Source organism: Armigeres subalbatus, chromosome 2, assembly GCF_024139115.2.
Source record: "Armigeres subalbatus isolate Guangzhou_Male chromosome 2, GZ_Asu_2, whole genome shotgun sequence".
Taxonomy (NCBI): domain Eukaryota; kingdom Metazoa; phylum Arthropoda; class Insecta; order Diptera; family Culicidae; genus Armigeres; species Armigeres subalbatus.
This window is the reverse complement of record NC_085140.1, coordinates 81,277,931-81,300,895: the sequence shown is the minus strand read 5'-3', so window position 1 is coordinate 81,300,895 and position 22,965 is coordinate 81,277,931. Positions and strand designations below refer to the sequence as shown.

General features: G+C 41.1%; 1 protein-coding gene across 1 annotated transcript in view; it reads left to right on the top strand.

Annotated features, from left to right (window-relative positions):
- LOC134209477 (nuclear pore membrane glycoprotein 210) overlaps window positions 1–22,965 on the top strand; it is a 51,402-nt gene that overhangs the window by 4,720 nt on the left and 23,717 nt on the right. Inside the window, exons 5-8 of the mRNA XM_062685459.1 lie at window positions 18,779–20,827; window positions 20,894–21,032; window positions 21,108–21,161; window positions 21,232–21,369. Of these exons, the coding sequence (XP_062541443.1) occupies window positions 18,779–20,827; window positions 20,894–21,032; window positions 21,108–21,161; window positions 21,232–21,369 (2,380 nt within the window). The remainder of the gene's footprint in view (window positions 1–18,778; window positions 20,828–20,893; window positions 21,033–21,107; window positions 21,162–21,231; window positions 21,370–22,965) is intronic.

Sequence of the window (22,965 nt, the reverse complement as noted above, 5' to 3'; positions counted from 1 at the left end):
CTTTCGTGTTGGTTACTGCACGCACAGCTGTGTAGAACAAGTTGAAATGCCAGTGCCCCCCACATTTGGAGCTTTCTAAAAGGAATTTAGCATGGGGTATAACATCCCGAATCAGTTCTCTATCATGACAGCTTGCGAAAAAAGTTTCTCGCAGTATGCTACATATCGTATATGTATACAGAGATGATAAGTGAGAGACTTGCTCTTTCTCTTTAGGATTCAATCCCTGTGCGGGAGTGAAAGTGGAAAGCATAAGAAGAAACAGAGTTGGCACGTGCCTAATCAAAACGAAAAATGATAAGCAAGCAGATGCACTGCTAAAGCTTTAAAAAGTCGCGAGTGACATAAACGTGAAAGTAATCGAACATGATTCGTTGAATAAGTGTAAAGTCGTATTCTCGTATTATGATACGTATCTTATGGATGATGAAGAAATGCTCCTTTCCTTCCCCTTTCCCTTTCAAACAAAGCAGCAGGAGGAATAATTTGCGCAATAAAAAATGGTATAGACTATTCCGAAATTTTATTGAATACTCAAATGGAAATTACATCATGATAGGAGACATGAATGCACATCACCACCGCTGAGGCAGTGAATTTATAAACAAAAGAGGAAAAAACAAGAAAAAATATTCAACAAAATGGACATCATGGTATAAAATAATGGGGACTATATGTACATTAGAGTGGGGCGTCATGGTCATTTTTTCAAATCAATGGTTTTTCGAAGCCATTCTGGGTCCTGAACAACTGTGCAGAATTTGGGACCGATTAGTTGCTTCCTCGCTTTCCGCATCGCGTTTGAAGTTTGTATGGAAATTAGTATGGGAGAACGTATATTTTTACATTTCTACTACTAGAGGATTCAGTTCATCGTAAGCCAAGTGGCTAATTGCTTTTGGGTTTTAAAGCTCATGGGAACTATCCTGAATCATTTCACAAAGAAAAAAAACGACAAGAAGGAAGATGGGCTTTGCTCTTCGGTAACCATAGGTCGTCCGGTAGTGCTGGCAGAAACATTGATTTCCTGTCTTGCATATGGTTTGAACAATCAATTTTCGAAACATAATAACATTTTTTGTAGACCTTTCAGCTACGTACCTTCTTCGGCAAAGTCTTTCGGCATCTTCCAGACTATATGCTAACGTTTTGAGTCACGTGATTGATGATAAATTGAAGCCGCTAAGAGCAAAAATGTAAAAAAGTACGTTTTCCCATACTAATCTCCATGTAAATTTAAAACGCGATGCGGCATGCGAGGTCGCAACCAATCGAGCCCATATTTTGCATAGTTTATTGGGGTCCCAAAACGATTTAGAAAAACCTTGATCTCACTTGAAATGACGAAGTTTGCGTTTTTCTATACAACTGCGCCCCACTCTAATGTACATACATTAGCAACGCACCCGTCGTAATTTGGCAAAGTGACGTATACGCCATTTTCCGAAAATGGTTTTAACGAGTTGTACTCATCGAGCACTTTAAAACAGAAAAATGGAAAACATGTAGATTTTAAATTAGCACATACGTCACTTTTTCAGATTACGACAGCGTAATGGCCTTGTATCGACATAGCATGCTGCACCGATAGCCTGTCTGGCACTATATACTTCGAAGTTTACCAAGACACCCAGGGAAGCGACCACTTTCCGCTCGTAATTACTTTTCCTACAATGAACTCCATAACGAAATCACAAAAATGGAAAACTGACGAAGCCGATTGGGAACACTATTCGACTATAATTCAATTCCATAACAAAGAAACAGCAGAACAGCAAATAACAGAAATCACAACGCAGATCCTCAAAGCAGCTGAGGCCTCCATACCTAAGTCAAAGACCTCCACCGGCAAGAAGAGCGTACCATGGTGGAATGCCGATGTTGCACAAATCATTAAAGCAAGGCGAAAAGCATTGAGAAAATTGAAAAACAAAAACACACATTGAAGAGAAAGGTTCTTAGCACCAAAAGAATTCCAAAGGCTTAGAAGGAATAACAAAAGCGAGAAAAAAAAATCTTGCAAACTTGCAATTTTGCAAACAGTTTCTTGATGAATATATAGGTATATATAGGTCTCGTGTCCGTAGAGGACTACCGGTCTAATGACCGTTTTGTAGATTGTCAGTTTGGTACGGCGGCGAACTCTATTCGATCGGAGCGTCTTACGGAGTCCAACGTATGTACGATTTCCAGCCAATATGCGTCTCCGAATTTCTCTGCTGGTATCATTTTCGGCGGTCACCAGTGAGCCCAAGTACACAAATTCTTCTACCACCTCGATTTCGTCACCACCTATGCAAACTCGCGGTGGGTGGCTCACATTGTCTTCTCTTGAACCTCTTCCTATCATGTACTTCGTCTTCGACGCAGGGTTGGGAAAAATCAAATTTTCAAAAAATCGAGGATGATCAAACTCACCCGCGATCTTACTTTTAAATTATCAAGTGATAAAAACTCGCCAGCGATTAAGAATCGTTTGAATGATAATGATTCAGCACAACACTGCTTCGACGTGTTAATGACTAGTCCGATCCGCTTGGCTTCCCTCTTCAGACTGATGTAGGCTTCCTCCATCTTCTCAAAGTTACGTGCCATAATATCTATGTCGTCGGCGAAGCCAAATAGCAGGATGGACTTATTGAAAATTGTACCACTCGTGTTAATCCCTGCTCTTCGTATTACCCCTTCCAAAGCAATGTTGAATAGCAGACACGAAACACCATCACCTTGCCGTAACCCTCTGTGTGTTTCGAAGGGACTCGAGAATGCCCCTGAAACTAGAACTACTCACATCACATCGTCGCTTTGATCAACCGTGTCAGCCGATCGATTGTATCATATGCGGCTTTAAAGTCGATGAATAGATGATGTGCGGGCACGTTGTATTCGCGGCATTTCTGCAGTACTTGGCGAATGGCGAACACCTGGTCCGTGGTGAAGCGTTCGCCCATAAAACTCACCTAGTACTGTCCTACAAACTCCCTTGGCAATTGGTGCTAGTCGACGGCATAAAATTTGGGAGAGTACCTTGTAGGCGGCGTTCAGCAATGTGATTGCGCGGTAGTTGCTACAATCCAGCTTATCGCCCTTTTTGTAGATGGGACACACGACACCTTCCATCCACTCCTGCGGCAAAACTTCCTCCTCCCAAATCTTGGTAATGACCCAGTGCAGCGCTCTAACCAGTGCCTCACCACCGTGTTTAAATAGCTCTCTTGGTAGTTGGTCAACCCCAGGGGCTTTGTTGTTCTTCAGCCGGCCAATCTCCTCCTGGGTTTCCTGGAGATCCGGAGCCGGTAGAATTATGTCCTGCGCGCGTTCCCCCAGGTCCATCACCATATCGCCATCTTCGTCTGCCATATCGCCATTCAGGTGCTCTTCGTAGTGCTGCCGCCACCTTTGGATCACATCACGCTCGTTCGTAAGAAGGTTCCCGTTTATGTCCTCACACATATCGGGCTTTGGCACGTGGCCCTTACGTGAACGGTTCAACTTCTCATAGAACTTTTGTGTGTTATTAGCGCGGTACAGTTGCTCCGTCTCTTCACGGTCTCGATCTTCCTTCTGACGCTTTTTCCTCCGGAAAATCGAGTTTTGTCTGTTCCACGCCTGTTTATATCGTGCCTCGTTTGCCCTCGTGCGGTGTTGCAGCAATCTCGCCCATGCTGCATTCTTCTCTTCTACTAACTGCTCACATTCGCCGTCATACCAGTCGTTTCTCTGATCCGGGGGCACCGTGCCAAGTGCAGCGGTTGCGTTGCTACCAATGGCGGATCGAATATCTCTCCAGCCATCTTCAAGAGACGCTGCGCCTAGCTGCTCTTCCGTTGGGAGTGCCACTTCCAGCTGCTGCGCGTATTCTTGGGCTAGTCTACCGTCTTGTAGCCGCCCAATGTTAAGCCGCGGCGTCCAACTTCGACGCGTGTTGTACACCGTCGAGAGTTTTGAGCGCAGGCATACTGCAACGTGCAACGAGGTAGTGATCGGATTCAATATTCGCAATGCGGTAAGTGCGGACGTTCGTGATGTCGGAGAAGAATTTCGATCGATTGATAAGCAAATGTCGAAAATCCATCTATAGATAAAGACGCTATTGGCGTTTGAAATCTATCCTAATTTCGTGACGGTCTCGAATTTGGAAATTTCCGTTTTACACCCTGTATCTGAGTCTTACCCTTAGACGTAGTTTACGTCAAAAATGGTTTTCGTACGGTCGAGTTGCCGAATAATATGCAATTAACAAATATTTCGTTGTAATTGAAAATATACTGAAAGCACTTGTTTTTTATGAGAAAACTAGTCGACCCGGCAGACGTTGTCCTGCATAGTAGGCGAAAATGCGCGTTGTTAACTGCCCATACGAAATACTCATATAAATATTTATTTTAGTTTTTCACGATTTACTCAACTTAACTAATAATTTTTGCATGAGGAAATATTATATAAACCCGTCGGAAACGATAACGAACATATTTACCGAAGGAATGAATAAAATCCATCCAGCCGTTTCCGTGTTATGCGGATACGAACACAGACCATTTCATTTTTATATATAAGATAAATATAAACTCATATGGGACACGTTATGTGAGGGCTTACCCGCATACAAGTCCCATCACTCACTCGTTTGTTTTGCGGTTTGACAATTCGAACTTCGCGATCACAGTGGATAAGCAAATTTTCGTGGTGTGGTGCACTATTTTTTTTTTTTTTTTAACTGATTTTATTTGCTAATTATCTAATACATGCATTCATCTCTTAGACTAGGTGTTCCGTGTTTTCTTAACACTATCATCCTTATTTGCTATGTTATATTTTAGTTATTATTAATACATTTCAATTGCCTCTGGCAGTTAGAATTTTTCCTCTGGTTGAATTGAACCATGTAGGAATTACAATGTTTTCAACTTAAACTAATCTTAACCTATTTTATACTAAGGGTACAAGGAGTTAATCGTTGCAATAGAAGATTGCAACGATTTTTGTCTAAAATTGGAAATTATTTTGTTGGACATTTGTTGCAATGTCTCAATATTAGAAATTCTATGAAGTTCATTGGTACTATACCACGGAGGCAACTTCAGAATCATTTTCAGAATTTTGTTTTGAATCCTCTGAAGTGCCTTCTTTCTGGTATTGCAGCAACTAGTCCATATTGGCACAGCATACAACATGGCAGGTCTAAAAATTTGTTTGTAAATCAAAAGTTTGTTCTTAAGACAAAGTTTTGATTTTCTGTTTATAAGTGGATATAGACACTTAATATATTTGTTACATTTGGCTTGAAGGCCTTCAATGTGATTTTTAAAAGTTAATTTTTGATCTAAATATTTAGCTTCGCTAGACCAATTAATTGGAACCCCATTCATAGTGACAATATGTCTGCTAGAAGGTTTCAAATAAGAAGCTCTCGGCTTATGTGGAAAATTATAAGCTGAGTTTTGGAAGCATTCGAAGCATTTTGCAAGTAAGTGGAGAAAATATCCAAACTTTTTTGCAATCTACTACAAATGACACGAAGGCTACGCCCTTTGGCTGAGAGACCTGTGTCATCTGCAAACAAAGATTTTTGACACCCTGGTGGTAAATCAGGTAAGTCAGAAGTAAAAATGTTATACAAAATGGGCCCCAGTATGCTGCCTTGGGGGACACCAGCCCTTACAGGTAATCTATCAGATTTAGAATTCTGATAGTTTACCTGCAGTGAGCGATCTGATAAATAATTTTGGATCAGTTTAATAATGTACAGATGAAAATTAAAATTCATCAATTTTACAATCAAACCTTCATGCCAAACACTGTCAAATGCTTTCTCTATATCAAGAAGAGCAACTCCAGTCGAATATCCTTCAGATTTGTTGAGCCGAATTAAGTTCGTAACTCTTAATAACTGATGAGTGGTTGAATGCCCATGGCGAAAACCAAATTGCTCATCAGCAAAAATAGAATTGTCATTAATATGAACCATCATTCTATTTAAAATAATCTTTTCAAACAGTTTACTTATTGAAGAAAGCAAACTGATTGGGCGATAACTAGAAGCCTCAGTTGGATTTTTGTCCGGCTTCAAAATTGGAACAACTTTGGCGTTTTTCCATTTATCTGGGAAGTATGCCAATTGAAAACATTTGTTAAATAAATTAACCAAAAGGGATAAAGAGCTCTCAGGAAGTTTTTTGATAAGTATGTAGAAAATACCATCATCACCCGGGGCTTCCATATTTTTAAATTTCCTAGTAATAGATCTCACTTCATCCAAATTAGTTCCCAACGAAGGGTTAAAAACATTATCTTGATCCAGAATGTCTTCGAAGCTCCGTGTAACCTGATCCTCAATTGGACTAGTGAGACCTAGGCTAAAATTATGGGCACTCTCGAACTGCTGAGCAAGTTTTTGAGCCTTTTCGCCATTTGTTATAAAGAATTTTCGTTAATTTCCAAAAGGGTTTCGAACTGGGATCCAACTTCGAGACATTATTCTCAAAGTTGGTATTTCTCAGAATAACGAAACGTTTTTTAATTACATTTTGCAAATCTCGCCAAATAACTTTTAACGCGGGATCGCGAGTTCTTTGGTATTGCCTTCGCCTCACATTTTAAAGCGGATCAGTAGCTGAAGATCGTCGTCAATAATAATGGAGTTGAATTTAATTTCACATTTAGGAATTGCAATGCCTTTGGCTTCGACAATTAAATTTGTCAAAGATACGAGAGCATTATCAATATCACTTTTGGTATCGAGAGGAATATCAACATCAAAATTCCTATCGATATACGTTTTATATAAATCCCAATCAGCCCTATGATAATTGAAAGTAGAGCTGATTGGATTATAAATGGCTTCTTGTGAGATTTCAAATGTCACAGGAAGGTGATCAGAGTCAAAGTCGGCATGAGTTACCAATTGGCCACACAGCTGACTTGAATCCGTTAAAACCAAATCAATTGTCGAAGGATTTCGAGTGGATGAAAAACAAGTTGGTCCATTGGGATATTGAATAGTATAATATCCCACAGAACAATCTTGTAATCTTGTAATCTTGTAATCTTGTAATATCAACGCACCCTCTGACCATAGCCTATCTGCGTTGTATTTAAATACCACTGAGCGATACGTCTACTGGGCAACACGTCCGGTGTGCACTGCACTAAGATCTCCTTAGATGCAACCGGACCGAGATCTTACTTAAGGCTCCCAAGGGTCCGTTTCGTTGTGATATGTTGCCATAAAATAGAAATATATGCACTTGCTTTTCTAATCTACGGGAATATTTAAATTTACTAATGATATTGATTAGTGACAAGTAAATTCATTCATCGATCAGATTAGAACGAGCTCAGTGCAATTAAAATATAAACGCAATACTTATCTGCAATTCACAGAAGATGTTGGGATTGTCCTTGAAGTAATCACGTTGTGAACACAGACTTCCTGTATTGACGGTGGTTGTTATGAATATGAATACCACTGCTGATACCGGAACAATAAGATTTTCTTCATCACTGGTCGTCTGGAAAGAGGTAGATAAAAGAATTGGGCCGCTTTCACTCGCCGGCCCGCAAAACATTAGTAAGTAATTAATCTTACTACAAAGACAAAAATACAGTTCTAATAATTCTGTCTTATTGATGGATATCACACATGCCCATCTGATACTCAACTTGACCAAAAACATATCCTCAATACTTAATAAAATGATAACTGTATATAGTTTCTATTATTGTCCATATATACCTACTATTCAATCTAGGATTCCAAATCGGATAAATTAATTCAGTTGCTAACTAAAAGCTTATCCTCAACGCTTTGGCTGTCAATAGTCTCCACAATATGAACCTTAAAGGTTATAACTTTGTTCAATCCTACATCTGTTTATATTAAAACTCAATCCTAACTGCCCCTGAAACCGCTTTCAACACATAACTGCCCTGACCACACCCACTACATGCGACCCACAGGACCCCAATCGAGGACGGCCTACACTATACCGTTGTGAGCTTACACCCTCTCCTGGGCTGTGCGACGCTGAAAACATGCTCCTAACGTTTGATGCCCAAAAATAAAAATAATTAAACTAATTACACTAAATCTTACACTTTTGATCGAACCCGGCTGACATTCGCGTTAAACAATGTGTTCCATGAGTGCTGATCACTCATGATAACGCCCCGAATCGGCGAATAAAATTCAGTTTAACGCAGAGTTTAAACCCTCTCTTGCGCTAAGTAATGCTGAAAACTTCTAGAAATTTGATTCGTAGAAACAAATTATACTGAAATTGGTGCGTGGCAAAATAAGTTATACTATTAGCTAATTTAGTTAAACCCTGACTACCCCACATTATACTGGCCCGTTTGGAGTCATCCAGTGGCACTTGGTCTTAGCATTCGTTTTCTTTTTAAATTCTATAACAATTCACCACGCTTACCCCCATATTAGTAATATGTAGAACGAATGCTTGACTATTACTATACTAAGTATAGTAAAAGACCGGAAGTAATAATTGGGCCAGCCACCACCTATAATATCCCACAGAACAATCTTCAAATAAAATGTTGCCGTTGGAATTGCTTTGAGCGTTATTCCATGAACGGTGTTTGGCATTGAAGTCACCAATTACGAAGAATTTTGATTTGTTGCGAGTTAGAATTTGAAGATCAGCTTTCAACAAATTCTTTTGCTGCCCATTGCATTGAAAAGGCAAATAGGCTGCAATGAAGGAAAATTGACCAAAATTTGTTTCAACAGAAACTCCCAAGGTTTCAAAAACTTTGGTTTCAAACGAAGAAAATAATTTATGTTTGATACGTCTATTAATGACAATGGCGACCCCACCACAGGCGCTGTCAAGACGATCATTTCTGTAGATAAAATAATTTGGATCTCGTTTAATGGAGAGTCCTGGTTTTAAATAGGTTTCAGTTATAATGGCAATATGCACATTATAAACTGTTAGGAAGTTGAATAATTCATCTTCCTTACCCTTTAGAGAGCGGGCATTCCAATTTGGTGGGGTTTTTGAAATTTCCCCCAGGCCTGCGGAAATGTTCCCATGTAACACGGACATGGGACATAATACAGGCCTTTTCCAAACTTTTCATATTATTTAGATCACTTTTGTTAAAATGAACTAAATAAAATTCTTGAGAAATGCCCTCTGGGAAGTACCAGAGTGGGATTTCTTTTCATCTTAATTACTGGGACTGGTGAACTTGCAAGTAATTGAGAAATTTCAATCTCATCCACTGATTTATTATCACTGGGGACGACTTTGAACAATCGCCCAGTTTTGTCGTGATACGTGGAGAATTTATGCCGCTTCTCAGTTAAATACTGAAGAAGACGTTTGCGATCGTCAAAGGATCCCGGCAAAACGTGGCAGTCACAAATCCTGGCAAAATGAAATGAAACCTTGATCCCCTGAGAATTACTCAAAATCTCATTCTGGAAGCCAGAAAACTTGGCAACAGATACCACAATTCGTGGAATTCTTTGCTTTTCGCATGAATCGAATCACCTGGGCTAGAGGTATATTCGATTTGCTCAATTTCATCATTAATCAAATCGAACTGATTGCTCAGTTCGATTGGAGAAGAATTATTTCCGATATTAGAGTTAGAAGGAATATCTGAATTCTCCAGCTTCCTTCTATTTTTCCGCGCTTTGCAGGACGGTCTTGAAACCTTGTTTCTTTGAAGGAAGTGGAAAATTCAGAGACTCCCCTTCCTCTTGTTTTTATTAATGCTCTATGCTGAGCGTGGAGACGTGACCTTCTAAGAGGTTTTTTCCCAGAACGGTGTCCCTGCAGGATTACCACCGCTTGTCGGAATTTTACTTCCGCAAACGGGTCCAACGTAAAACGAAGGCACGGGTCCTTGCAAAGATCGTAACGGGATCAGTGGGTACAAATAGCGCTAAGAAGCACCGTTGAAATTAAAATAGCTTCGGGTAGTATTAACAACTTCCTTCCGCAAAGAGAGAAAGAACCGCACAGCACGAAAGCACGATGCGGTCTGGTGTACTCTTTATATGATTAACTGTATGGCAGTGACAGCGAAAGTGTTTAAAGTGTTGACATGGAGGAAGATTTTTGTGGATACGAATCGAATAACACGGATCCGAATGAAAGGTGCGAGAAGTTTCCGGAAGGTATCCGCCGCTCATGAGCAATGTTCTTAAATCGACAACATGTGTTAGATGCTACCTCCGGCCAGTTTGATGACGACAAAGCCGCAAATGTTGATAATTTTCCGGCGAGTCCGGAAGTTTCCCGTCCATCACAATCGTGTTTGAATCGATCGAGTGTGGAAAATGAAGATTTCGTTGATCAGCTTGATGGCGGTAAGGTTGATGGTGATTCTCCTCCGGATGATACTGTAAGTATCGCTAGTGATGCTAACCAGAGCGTTAATGAATAAAGCTTCCAGTGAATGATTAAATTTGTTATGATTAAATCATTCAACTCTATGATTAAAGATTATGAATAATGATTTATTCGTTTTTGACAAAGATTAATGATTATGATTAACGATTAAATTAATTTTTGACAATGATTAACGATTATGATTAATGAATAAAACGTTTGGAGTGTGATTAACGATTACCAATCATGATTAAATGTTGACACAATATGTGTATGATTAATGATTATGAATAATCAAATTGAATAATTTGCATAGTGATCAAAAAGCAAGTAACCTTTATTTCAAATTGGGTTATTAAAAGGTATAACAATTATATGGTTATGATTAAATACTAATGAATAAAAGCGATGTATGCAATGATTAAAATTGATGATTAATGAATAAACTCAAAATAATTATGAATATTATTAGTGATTAATGATTAAATGTAAAATTCTATGATTAATGATTAGTGATTAATGATTAAATCGTAGTTTTTGTATGATTATGATTAATGAATAATGATTAAAACACCCATTATTCATTAATCATGATTAAATCTATGATTAATCACTAATGCTCTGATGATAACATTGATTCGGAAGGCAACTATTTTGCCGAGCAACGTAGAAAACTTAAGGACATAGTTGGAAGAGTACCACGATGGCCGCCAATATGGCACCGGACCCTCCACGGGCCAACCCCACACCTCCCGCGCTCCTCTCCTACCAACATTCGAATGCATCGAACAGCATCGAACAAAAGTTTAATATTCAAATTACTAACCTGCTCACAGCATATTTATTCACTTCCCGTGATAATGAACATGTTTATCCAAAGTGTCTTATGCATTTCGGCTCGAATAATATTATAAATCAGCAGTTTCGTGCCAATTTATTAGCCGTTCGCGATTTGGTGGGCTTATCACTGCACTTCACTTCTTCTCAAAGGGCACTGAAAAAATCAAGTTTTCACTCACTTCTCTGCACATGAGGAGCCCGAAATGTTGATGGAATGCAAATTAAACATCACTTTTCGAAATCAGTCACTTGTTTAAACCGAAAACTTAATATAAACTGCTATTTTTGCCCGAAAAAAACGATTAAAAACTGATCGCGGAGCGAATGTAAACAACGGCACCGGCAGCAGCAAACTAATAATTAGGGTGGCTCAAAAAATAATTTTGCTCCGCCACGCTCAGTCGATTGTGATTTATAATTTGTGTGTCATCCGATGGTTTGGGCTGGTTTGAATAGAGGCTTACCGTGCACAAGTCGTTTCGGGTTTGTATGACAGTTTATATGGCGAGGTTGAATGTAACATTATTCTGATTGTGGTGCTTCGTCATTGGACCCTGGCGAGGGGGGAGACCATATGACTGGATGAAATATTCAAGGGCTTCAGCTCCATAGACAATCCATATTGAATGGTCGTTCCAATAGTTGCGAGTCGATTTTAATCGAGTTGGCGAATCTTTAGCATGATAATTAGGCTTCTCAGAAGGCATCAGTGAAACGTGCAATTCAACAAAATACCCAGAATTTGTCTGTGATATCTATCGCACCAGGGGCAGATACTGCTAGTCTAGTCTAGTCTACACTATCGCACCAGTGCAGTGGCAGATGCTTCATACAAAAAGTGTGACATGGGGGTGAGTGGGGTATAAAATGCTATTTTTGCGTATTACGTAATCAATGGATCTTTCCTGCGGTGCGGTTTTCTTTCAGTAAAGTCCCTGGAATGTTGCCTTCAGCTATGTGGGTTCTCTTTTCGCCAGCGTATGGAGGGGAGGCACTGTAGCCAGTGTAATAAAAGGTTTAGTTTCCATACTAGTTTTCATACAAACTTGAACCGGCATGCGCTCAACCACTTTTTGTTCAAATCGGTTTTTGAAGGACACTCGAAGCATGGGACGGAATCGGGACGGTGGTGCTGAGTCGTTTTTTGAACCACCCTAGTAATATTCCTTTTTTTTTAATACGACACCAATACTACTACAGTATATGACAGTTTTTATTGTACAAATACTTTCAAAGCTTTGTTTTGGTACTCAACCCACCTTCACCTTAAACGAACCAAAAAGGAAAACGCAAGGCTGTTGTGGCCAAGAAACGTCGCATTTCCCATCTTCCGAAGCTCGTTGTTTGTAATTGCTGGAAGATCGCAAAATTATTCATGCCATATTCTGGAAGCTTAATATCTGGCCCGGATATCCATAAAAAAGAAAAAGCAAAAACCGTCATGACGTCATGGAACCTCGTAAATTACATTCTTATAATTTTTCGCTTGTGATGGCTGATAAAAGAGTTGTGCAAGTTTGCCGAAAGTTCTTTCTCAACACCTTTTAGGCTATGGTGAAGATTGCGGGTATGTAGTTTCTGATATTGTAAAATTTTCTTCTAATTTTTTTGGTTTGTAGAAATATGGTTTACCGGTGCTTTGAATCTGACGCAGACAACGTATCACGCAAACCTAAAATGCGTGGAAAATATCAGCGAAGCGCTGAGCGTAAGAATGCTGTAAAAGCTCACATTCTGCTATACAACCCCACCATTATCGCCGCGAACATGACCCAAACAGGCTTTATTTGCCCACAAATATAACCAGGAAGCGTATGTTCGACGAGTACCAAACGCCGCACCCTAATTTGAAAGTAAGCGAGACTTTCTTCGGAAGAGTAGTTAAGGAGCTGAATATTTCTATTGTCAAAATCGGCCATGAGCAATGTGAAAAATGTGAGGCGGCCAAACTGCACCAAGAACTTTTGGGACATGAGAATGAAGATGCAAACCAAGGATGCTCTGTGATAGATACAAAGAGCACAAGCGTTCTGCAGATATGTTTCGCGTTGAATATCAACTAAATGGAAGAAAAGTTGAATCGGACGAAATTGTGTTTTCTGTTGATTTACAGAAGGTATGATTTGATGTTCATGAAAAAATAAGTAATACTATAATTCTAATGAAATAATTTATACAGGTAATCCAGCTGCCTCGTCTAGATGGCTTCAAAACTATCGTCTTTTCACAAAGGCTTTTGGCATTTAATGAAACGTTTGCACCTGTCGGGAAATACGCCAATTCCAATGCAGTAATCGCGTGCCTATGGAACGAAGCTATTGCAGGCGGGTCAGCAAAAGACATAATCAGCTGTTTTCAACGGGTCGTTCATCATGTTTCCAACAAATGCAAAGTAACATTCTGGCTCGACATTTGCGCGGCGCAAAATAAAAATTGGGGACTGTTTCTCCATTTGATATTGATGGTTAATTCTCCATCAGTTCAGGTGAAGGAAATAGCCCTAAAATTTTTTGAGTCCGGTCATACCTTCATGGCAGCAGATTCATTTCATGCCGCCGTTGAGAAGGCTATGCGTCTATCTCCGTACATTACTTTCTTGGAGCTCACTGAAGCTGTTTCAAGAGCAAAGCCAAAAGTCGGTGTGCTGGACATGGAGGTAACTAGTTTTACCCAGACTACGACGAACGTCAGCCAATACACCTTGAATAAATGCAAGAAACGCCCGTACATTGATAAGATCAAGCGGATCATTGTACGAAAGGGAAGTTTTGAGTTACACTGAAGGCGAAACTCAAAGTTGTTTCTTATTCTCAAAAAAGCAGCAGCGTCAGCTCACCGGAGAAGGATTCAGCCGCCCTCAGCATGGTCTTGCTTTGTAGCCGCGCGTCTTACCGCACGGCTAAGGAGGGCCCACATTACAAAACCGCAAAAGCGAAAATATCCGATGATTTTCATCAATTTCATAGAAAATAGCAAATGGGACTGATATGCGGGTACTTTTAATATGGGACGCAGATGATTTGGTATTTTTTTCACAAAATAGCATAAAAAACCGTAACATTCAGTGTGATTTATGGAAGTACATTAAATAATAATACTATTCAGAAGGTTAACTCAAAAATGACCAAAAGTCATATGGGACTGTTATGCGAGTGTGGGCAGTTCAGCTCTTGGCTGGTTCACCTATGCGTTGAAAAGGAAACATGCGGGCAGCAGGGACTATGTCCAAGGGTTTGACGATCCCTCCCCAGGCTATCTGCGAGTTGTGGTGCCTGCCTAGGATGTGGTGGGGTTTGACAGTGGACTCTGTTAAACTTAAAAATATAATGCTGTATGTATCCTCAAATAGGCTCCGTCAAATCGACCGTATGCCGTTCATAGCGCACAAGCCCCCCTGATGTTAGGTGGGACGCTAAACAGCCCTGACAGGACGCCCCTTCGACGAGACAGGAGGTTGCGCAGGCCCAATACGCCGCTTTTAAAAACAACCATTTCGAACGACATAGAAGATAATACGACTCGATATAATCAGCAACGACCTAGGCGACGAATAAAAGATCACGATTGGAAGCTTGGAACATGGAATTGCAAGTCGCTAGGCTTCGCAGGTTGCGACAGGATAATCTACGATGAATTACATACCCGCAACTTCGACGTCGTAGCGATGCAGGAAATCTGCTGGACAGGACAGAAAGTGTGGAAAAGCGGGCATTGAGCGGCTACCTTCTACCAAAGCTATGGCACCACCAACGAGCTGGAAACAGGCTTCATTGTACTGGGAAAGATGCACAAACGCGTGATTGGGTGGCAGCCAATCAACGCACTGATGTGCAAACTGAGGATAAAAGGCTGTTTTCAACTTAAATGCCGTCTTCAACTACCGTGCACGCACCATACTTTGCGCAGTTAAGGAAATTCAAAATTTAATCAACTCGCACAACTTACAAAAAGTAGCTATCCGCCTGAAATAGTTTCCATGCTGTTGTATTATTATCATATTAATGTTCGAGACCTAAATTTGGTTCAAAAATTTGTAATAAATAGTAAATTGAACTTCAAAGCAGACCCCTTATTATATGCCTAACTTTGCGCACATAGCTTGGAAAATTTCTAACACGAAGCAAGCGTCCATCATAGAATTTTTCAACCAAATTTTATTTTTTCAACTAATATTACTATTACAAATCATGTTCATTCCATTTGTAGGCATATATGAGCATACTTAAGAAAATGAGGACGCCCGGCATCATTTTCTCATGATTCGACATACTTAGTATGTTTTCACGTATGTTGGTGTATGTACAGCCTCATTTATGTACATTGACCACAGCTAACAAAAGTACTTTTTTGTTCAAACCCTTTTCCGATGAGGTATATCATAAATGTTGAAAATATCGAAGAAATACGAGTTGTGCGCAAAATTAGGTACACTGTATTGAAAAATGGTTTCTAACATTGCGCATAATATATTTTAACGAAAAATATAAATAACAAACCAAATTATCATGAGATGGCTTTAACAATATTATAATTATTATATAATTATTTTATAAGATGTCACCGAATGTAAAAATTTACAAAAAATACAATTTTTCGGGTAGACCGTCATTTGTCCAATTGTGCTAAGAACACGCCATTTTGATCATTTTCACTGTTTTCAGTACAAATTTCAACTATTAAAATAAAAAATCTGTCATTTAACAGGGGCAAAATGCATGCGCTGTTATAATAACATGTATATTGTGCTGACTAGTTGTAATTATATTTCGAAATTCAATTTAAACGCATTCTATAACAAAAATAACCGCAAAATGCGCAAAGTTAGGAGCTGCGCAAAGTTAGGTGCGTGCACGGTATAGCATCATCAACGTGCACTGCCAACACGGAGGGAGACCCGGCGACGAGAAAGAAGCGTTCTACGCACAGCTGGTGGAGCAGACATACGATGGATGCCCACTGCGGGACGTCAAAATCGTCATTGCGGGATCAGTATAAAAGGCCGAATCACAAAAGGCCGAACCATAGAAGGCCGAATCACAAAAGGCCGAAAATGTTCTAGCATACCATAAAAGGCCGAAAACCCATAAGGCCGAATGATACAAAAGGCCGAATCTCAAAGGGCCAAATAACACAAAAGGCCGAATCATTACAAAAGTTTCAATCTTTCAATTAAGAAAACTTGGAATATTCACAAATTTATTTTGCAACTACTAGCAGCGATCTAATCAATCTTATTCAGTTGAGGTATTTAATGTCAGTTCAACGTCGATGCTCAATCTTTCAATTGAAAGAAGTTGTATGACGGTGTTTACAGAGTCAATTTGATTCCTTATATATTGCATAATAGATCAATATTCATTGCAGTAATGAAAGCATGAACATACGTATAACGTATGCCGATTTGCATCAAAGTAGGAGTTGTGCGCTTCATGATGCATGGTTGTGCATTGGGCTAATGCATTACTCATGATCTAATTGCGACATCAGAAGCTAAACAAAATAGACTTTTTTCAATTATTATGCTTTTGACCAAAAGCTGTATAACTTGCGGTAACGCGGTGTTCCTCAATGCATATCATTTTCTCCCAATTTAAGAGAAACTGACTTCACAAGACTTCACTGAGAAATCACAAAATAATCCGAATATTCTAAATTATATTAAGTATTTGAATAAAAAAAAAAGTCTGAATAAAATCCGCAGATTTTATTCGGCCTTTTGTGGTTTCGGCCTTTTGTGATTCGGCCTTATGTGATTTCGGCCTTTTGTGGTTTCGGCCTTTTGTGCATTCGGCCTTTTTTGTTTTCGGCCTTTTGTAATTCGGCCATTCGTAGTAGACCCGTCATTGGCGACATGAACGCACAGGTAGGAAGGGAGGAAATGTATAGACCGGTCATCGGACCGGACCGCACTAACCGCAGTGCGAATATTGCATCCGATCACTACCTCGTTGCAGTATGTCTGCGCTCAAAACTCTCGACGGCGTACAACACGCGTTGGTCCGTCGTCCGTCGCGGCTAAACATTGGGCGGCTACAAGCCAGTAATACTAGCCCAAGACTACGCGCAGCAGCTGGGAGTGGCACTCCCAACGTAAGAGTAGCTAGGCGTAGCGACTCTTGAAGATGGCTGGAGAGATATTCGATCCGCCATTGGAAGCACCGCAACCGGTGCACTAGGCACGATGCCTCCGGATCAGAGAAACGACTGGTATGACGGTGGAAATGTATAGCAGTGAGCAGTTAGTTGAGGAGAAGAATGTAACATGGGCGAGATTGCTGCAACACCGCACGAAGGCGAACGAGGCACGATACAAAAGGTCTCGGAACAGACAAAACTCGATTTTTCGGAGGAAAAGTGCCAGCAGAAGATCGAGACCGTGAAGAGACGGAGCAACTGTAAGGCGCTAACACGGTGGTGAGGCACTGGCTAGAGCGCTGCTCTGAGTAATTACCAAGGTTTGGGGGAATGAGGTTCCGCCGCAGGAGTAGATGGAAGGTGTCGTGTGTCCCATCGACAAAAGGAACATTCTCGAGTCCCTTCGAAACGCGCAGAGGGTTACGGCACATGGTGATGGTCTTTCGTGTCTGCTATTCAGAATCGCTTTGGAGTGAGTAATATGAAGGGCAGGGATTGACACGAGTGGTACGATTTTCACGAAGTCCGTCCAGTTATTTGGTTTTGCCGACGACATTGATATCATGGCACGTAACTTTGAGAGGATGGAGGAACCCTACATCAGACTGAAAAGCGAAGTTAAACGGATTGGTTAAACGGCGTCAGTCATCAACACGTCGAAGACGAAGTACATTATAGGAAGAGGCTCAAGAGAGGTCAATGTAAGCCACCCACCACGAGTTTCTATCGGTGGTGACGAAATTGAGGTGGTTGATGAATTCGTGTACTTGGGCTCACTGGTGACCGCCGATAATGATACCAGCAGAGAAATTCGGAGACGCATTATGGCAGGACAGTAATAGTGTTCTGAAATGGAAATAATTTGATCCACAATTTTCAAATAACTTTTTGAATATGAGGTGTAGACTTTTTTTTGGCTTTTAGTAACCGGTTCCAAAAGCCTCAGAGAAACTAAAATAGTGGGTAAAACTATGACCATACCGTTCGACATGTTTATTTCAGGTAAAAAATCTACTTTGTTTGTTCTAGATTACATAAAATTTGGATTGATCTTTTATACTTCGTAGCCGGTTTAAATTATTCTGTTTTTCATACCGTAATTCTTGATTTCGGCGCCACTGAGGGATAGCGCCTTTGGCGAAGGCCTACTATGGCGCTGCTAACAAGTAAAGTAACGAACGTATGAAAAGTGGAGATAGAAGACCAAAAGGATCTTGTTATAGAGAAACAGGAGATGCACAAAGACGTGCACGAATAGCGATGAAGACGTACTAGCAATGTAGTAATCTAATCTACATTTAATCCAATCAGAATATAATCCTCCGATCCAAATTCAACTGAATGCAAAGTTTAAATGCAATTGAAGCTCATTTTCAACTGCATACCATACTTTTTGCAAATCCAATCTAATAACCACGCCATTCATTTTCTCCATTTAGGTCTTCCCACCGCTAACGCTGTTGCCACGGAACGCCACCATCATCGTCGGCAGTACGCTTCAGGTGTACTCCAAAGGCGGTCCCACCCCGGACACCAACATCGTGTACAGCGTTCAGCACCAGGACATCATCTCCATCGAGTCGGGTCTGGTAGCCGGTTTGAAAATCGGCCATTCGAAAGTGACCGGACGATGCGTTGGCGTAAATCCCAGCACCGGAGCCCAGATAGTGTTCTCCGAGGATACGGTCCACATCCACGTCATTCCGCTGGATGCAATCGAAATCAAGACACCGCTAAGTCGCATCCGTACGGGCGCTGTGATGCCGGCACATGTTTGGGGTGTTCCCGGAATTTCGCCGTTGGTTTTGGGCACGCTCGAATCGGTTAAAATCTACTGGTCCACGGATCACGAGGATGTCCTGGACGTTCGCGGAGTCTTCCAGGATATTGGAGTAGAGTACAAGGAACGGGATGCAATTGGCGTTCGGGTTAGAGCATTGGCCCCTGGTAAAGCCGGACTTTATGTGACGGTCGTGACAGCTGGAGGATTGAAGTTGACGGCGAAAACGCAAGTGACGGTGTTCCGAGTCTTGGAACTTGAATCGCCGAAAGTCATTCGTTATGATTCGATCTTAGTTCCTCCAAGGACCACAATTCAACTGAAGGCCAACTTGGACGATGCCGTTTATCAATTGGAAGAGGGTAGTAACACAGTGGTCAAAGTATCAAAGGACGGATTAGTCAAGAGTGGAGATGCGGTGGGACGAGTTCAGATTGCGGCCTCCTCGTTTGATCAATCGCTGACGATTCCGGTGGAGGTTAAAAACGTCCATTACATTTTGACTTCGTTAGAAGCTTCCAACGTTAAACTACGACAACCCGAGAATGTCATTCCGCAGGGTTTAAACCTTCGACTAAAAGTATCTCTCCACGACAATCTTGGAAATGAGTTCTCCCACGGAATCGAGGAAGTTTCCACGTTAAAGCAAAAGCTGTCGAAGAAGGGCAATGTACTGATCACCACAGGTGCCAACTATTCTGTGGCGCTGCAGCTCATCAGAGAAACGTCCGACATGCTGCTAATATCGTTAAAAGACAAAATTGGCGTCAAACACGGAGAAGATTACCTCAAATTGGTAGTTGGCGAAACGACGGCAATCTTCCCGGAGAAAACGGTTTTCTCGGTAGGCGACATCGTTTGCTTTGAGTCTCCCCTGTTGGGATTGTTTGCAGATTGGTCCAGCTCGGACGAAGGCCTGGTACAGATCAATCCAACATCGGGAGTTGCCAAGATTGTATCTTCGCGGCGTGCAATCTCCGGAGGTGAAGAAAAGGTCCACATCAGTCACGGGGATGCACGTTCGGGAGGATTGCGATTCGCCGTTGATGTTCTTGAAGCGGACCATATCGAATTTTTCAAGTCCTACGATGTGTTCAACGGACAGAAATACCAAGGACACTTGGTGATCAAGAATCATCAACAGCTGGATAAATTCGTTAACGTGATTGCCCAAAACGTTTCCACTTGCGCTGATAACATCGAACGATCGTTTTCAAATCTCTTCAGTTGCAAACTGACCTCGAAACAGAATCCTTCCTCGGGTGTTCTAAAGCACTTCAAGACTATCCCGAGCTTCGACTCATCCATTGGGGCGTACACTTGCGACATCGATCTTGTCACTTCCATAGAGGAGGTCACCAACCTGATCAAAACCAACGAACTAAACATCGAACTGGAAGCACGACTCCTCGGCAGCGGTTTGTCCGATACGTGTACTTTGAAAATCGTGCCCGCAGTGATCGTCGAACCGGAAGCCATTTCCGTTGAACAGGTTGGGACCCAGTTGGTCACGGTGAGCGGTATGGACAAAGTGTTGCAAAAAATAGAGGTGTCTTCGTCGAACCCGTCGCTATTGGAGATCTCCATGGTGCAAAAAGGGCCCGGTTCCATTCAGTATAAACTGCGACTGCTCGGGTCATACTCGCTGGACTCCACCGAAAACCTTTTCGTTAGTGTCAATTCCCCACTCACGGTTCAGAAAGTTAAGGTAGGTTCCCTAAAAAAATATGAAACTGTAGAAACTTTATCTTTATGTTATGATACTATGTTTCAGGTCCCAATTCAGTCTCCCCTTATAATGCGCAAGTGTGCCAGTCAACCGCTGTACAACGTACCGAGTATGTTCCTCAACTATGTCAGTAACTTCGGGTTGGTGATTTCGGCCCTTATCGTGCTGGCTGCCACGGTCTGGGGTAAGTTTTTCAATTTTTCATATCGATGATTTCAAACAATGAATGCTAATGCAACTAATGCTTTTTATTCGACAGTGTTCGTGTTCTGCTTCCCCCAGCGTCAGAAAACGGTTGACCCCAATGCAACGCGTAAGTATTATACTGAAACTGATACTTTTCAACTTAACCGTCATGTTTTTTTATTCTTCGTATGTTTCAGTGGTCATTTCGCCGTTCAAAGTTGACAACAATGTGTCCGGTTACAGCAATGGTGGAGCGCGGCCGAATATAAATCCGTTTGCCAGTCCAGCTCAGCGTGCTAATCAGACGCATGTGGGCTCTCCGTTTGCCGCTTCAGGTTAGTGAACATTATTATTGCAAAGAAAGGAAAGATATCATTTGAGCATTTGATGATTATTTGATGGTTGCCAATGCAGTTCAATTTTGATCACGTTGCAAAGTGGTTGCTAGAGAAAAAGCTGTAAAAAATGCTTCATGGCGAACATTGCATTTGTTTACTGAGCGGATTGATAACTGAGATCAATGTCCCATAATTTCAGTGTTTTTTGCCCAGAAGATCAAATGATGGGATGGTGTGCAATGCCTGTTTCCTATTCAAATCCTTGAAAAAAGTTGTACGAACATTAAGGTGAAACTGTTGAACATAATGGCGTCAAGAAATCAGATCGTAATAGCACAGACAAACAGACGTAACACTTAACATAACGGCATCTTTGCCGTGAAATATGGCTTCCTAATGATTTTGAAACGCTAGCGAACCTAGCGGTGGAAGGCAAGCTTCGCTGAACAACGCGCATAAGACAGAACAACATCGCATGCTTTGCCTTTCCTACCTCTTTCTTTCGCCTTGGATATACGGGAGTGCCGTTCGTCGATTGTTGATACACAAATAGACCACTTTGAAACTTGCAGTTTGTTCTTTGATGCCTATCTGTTTTGTGTTTTGACGCTCGAAATTCCTATCACAGAAAAAAATAAAGTACCTTAACCCTTTTGTTACCGACAGGGTACCCGGGTACCTTTTTCGTTTTCAAGTGAAATTTTTTTGGGGTTCTAAACATCGCAGGAAATTGAAACTCCGTGACATCTTCAAACTCGGCAAAATTAAGGTTTGGGTGCTACGAAAATGAAAATCCAGTAAGGGGAGGCTTGGGGAGGGGCTTCTGAATATTTTTACCCCGTAACGTACCGACAGGGTACCCGGGTACCCACGTTTTGGTATGACCATAACTTCATTAGTTTTCAACCGATTTGGACGATTCCGTTTGCTATGGATTAAGAAATCCATCCTCTATCCGATCGATGTCACATAGGACCAATCCGGATTACCAGGTTACCGGAGTTCCGGATTTGCTAGACCATGTCTCAAAAGTGGAGAAGTTGATCTTATAGAATCCAAATGATGATTTCTTGTATCCTGTGCTACCAGTTTCGCAGAAAATTCGAGGATTATGATTTCCCAACGTATTAGGACCACGTGATCATATGGACTCGGAACAGACATCCTGGAATAGGTTCCCGTGGGCCCTAAAGTGGCCGCAAATTCCTTCCTGGCAATATGGGTATCAAAATTCTTGAAATTGTTTCGGGAGCATGTTATTCATATAGTTGAAACCATAGGATGTATATGAATCGGAACGGTAATTCTGGAACAGGTTCCCGGAGGGCCCTTAGTGGCCAAAAACTCATTTAGAATAAACCCTAGCTATATGGGTATCAAAATTCTTGGAATTGTTCCGGAAACATGTTTTCCATGTAGTTCAGACTTTTCACTTCTCTCTTCTCTCTTCTCATTTCTCTCATTTCACTTTTTATTTTCCACTTCTCACTGCTCACTTCTAGTTCGACCCAAGAATCATTCGGCCTAACAGCCATTTAGCCTTATGACCCAACATCGGTCCCATCTTCTTGGAAAAACATGTTTCCGAAAATA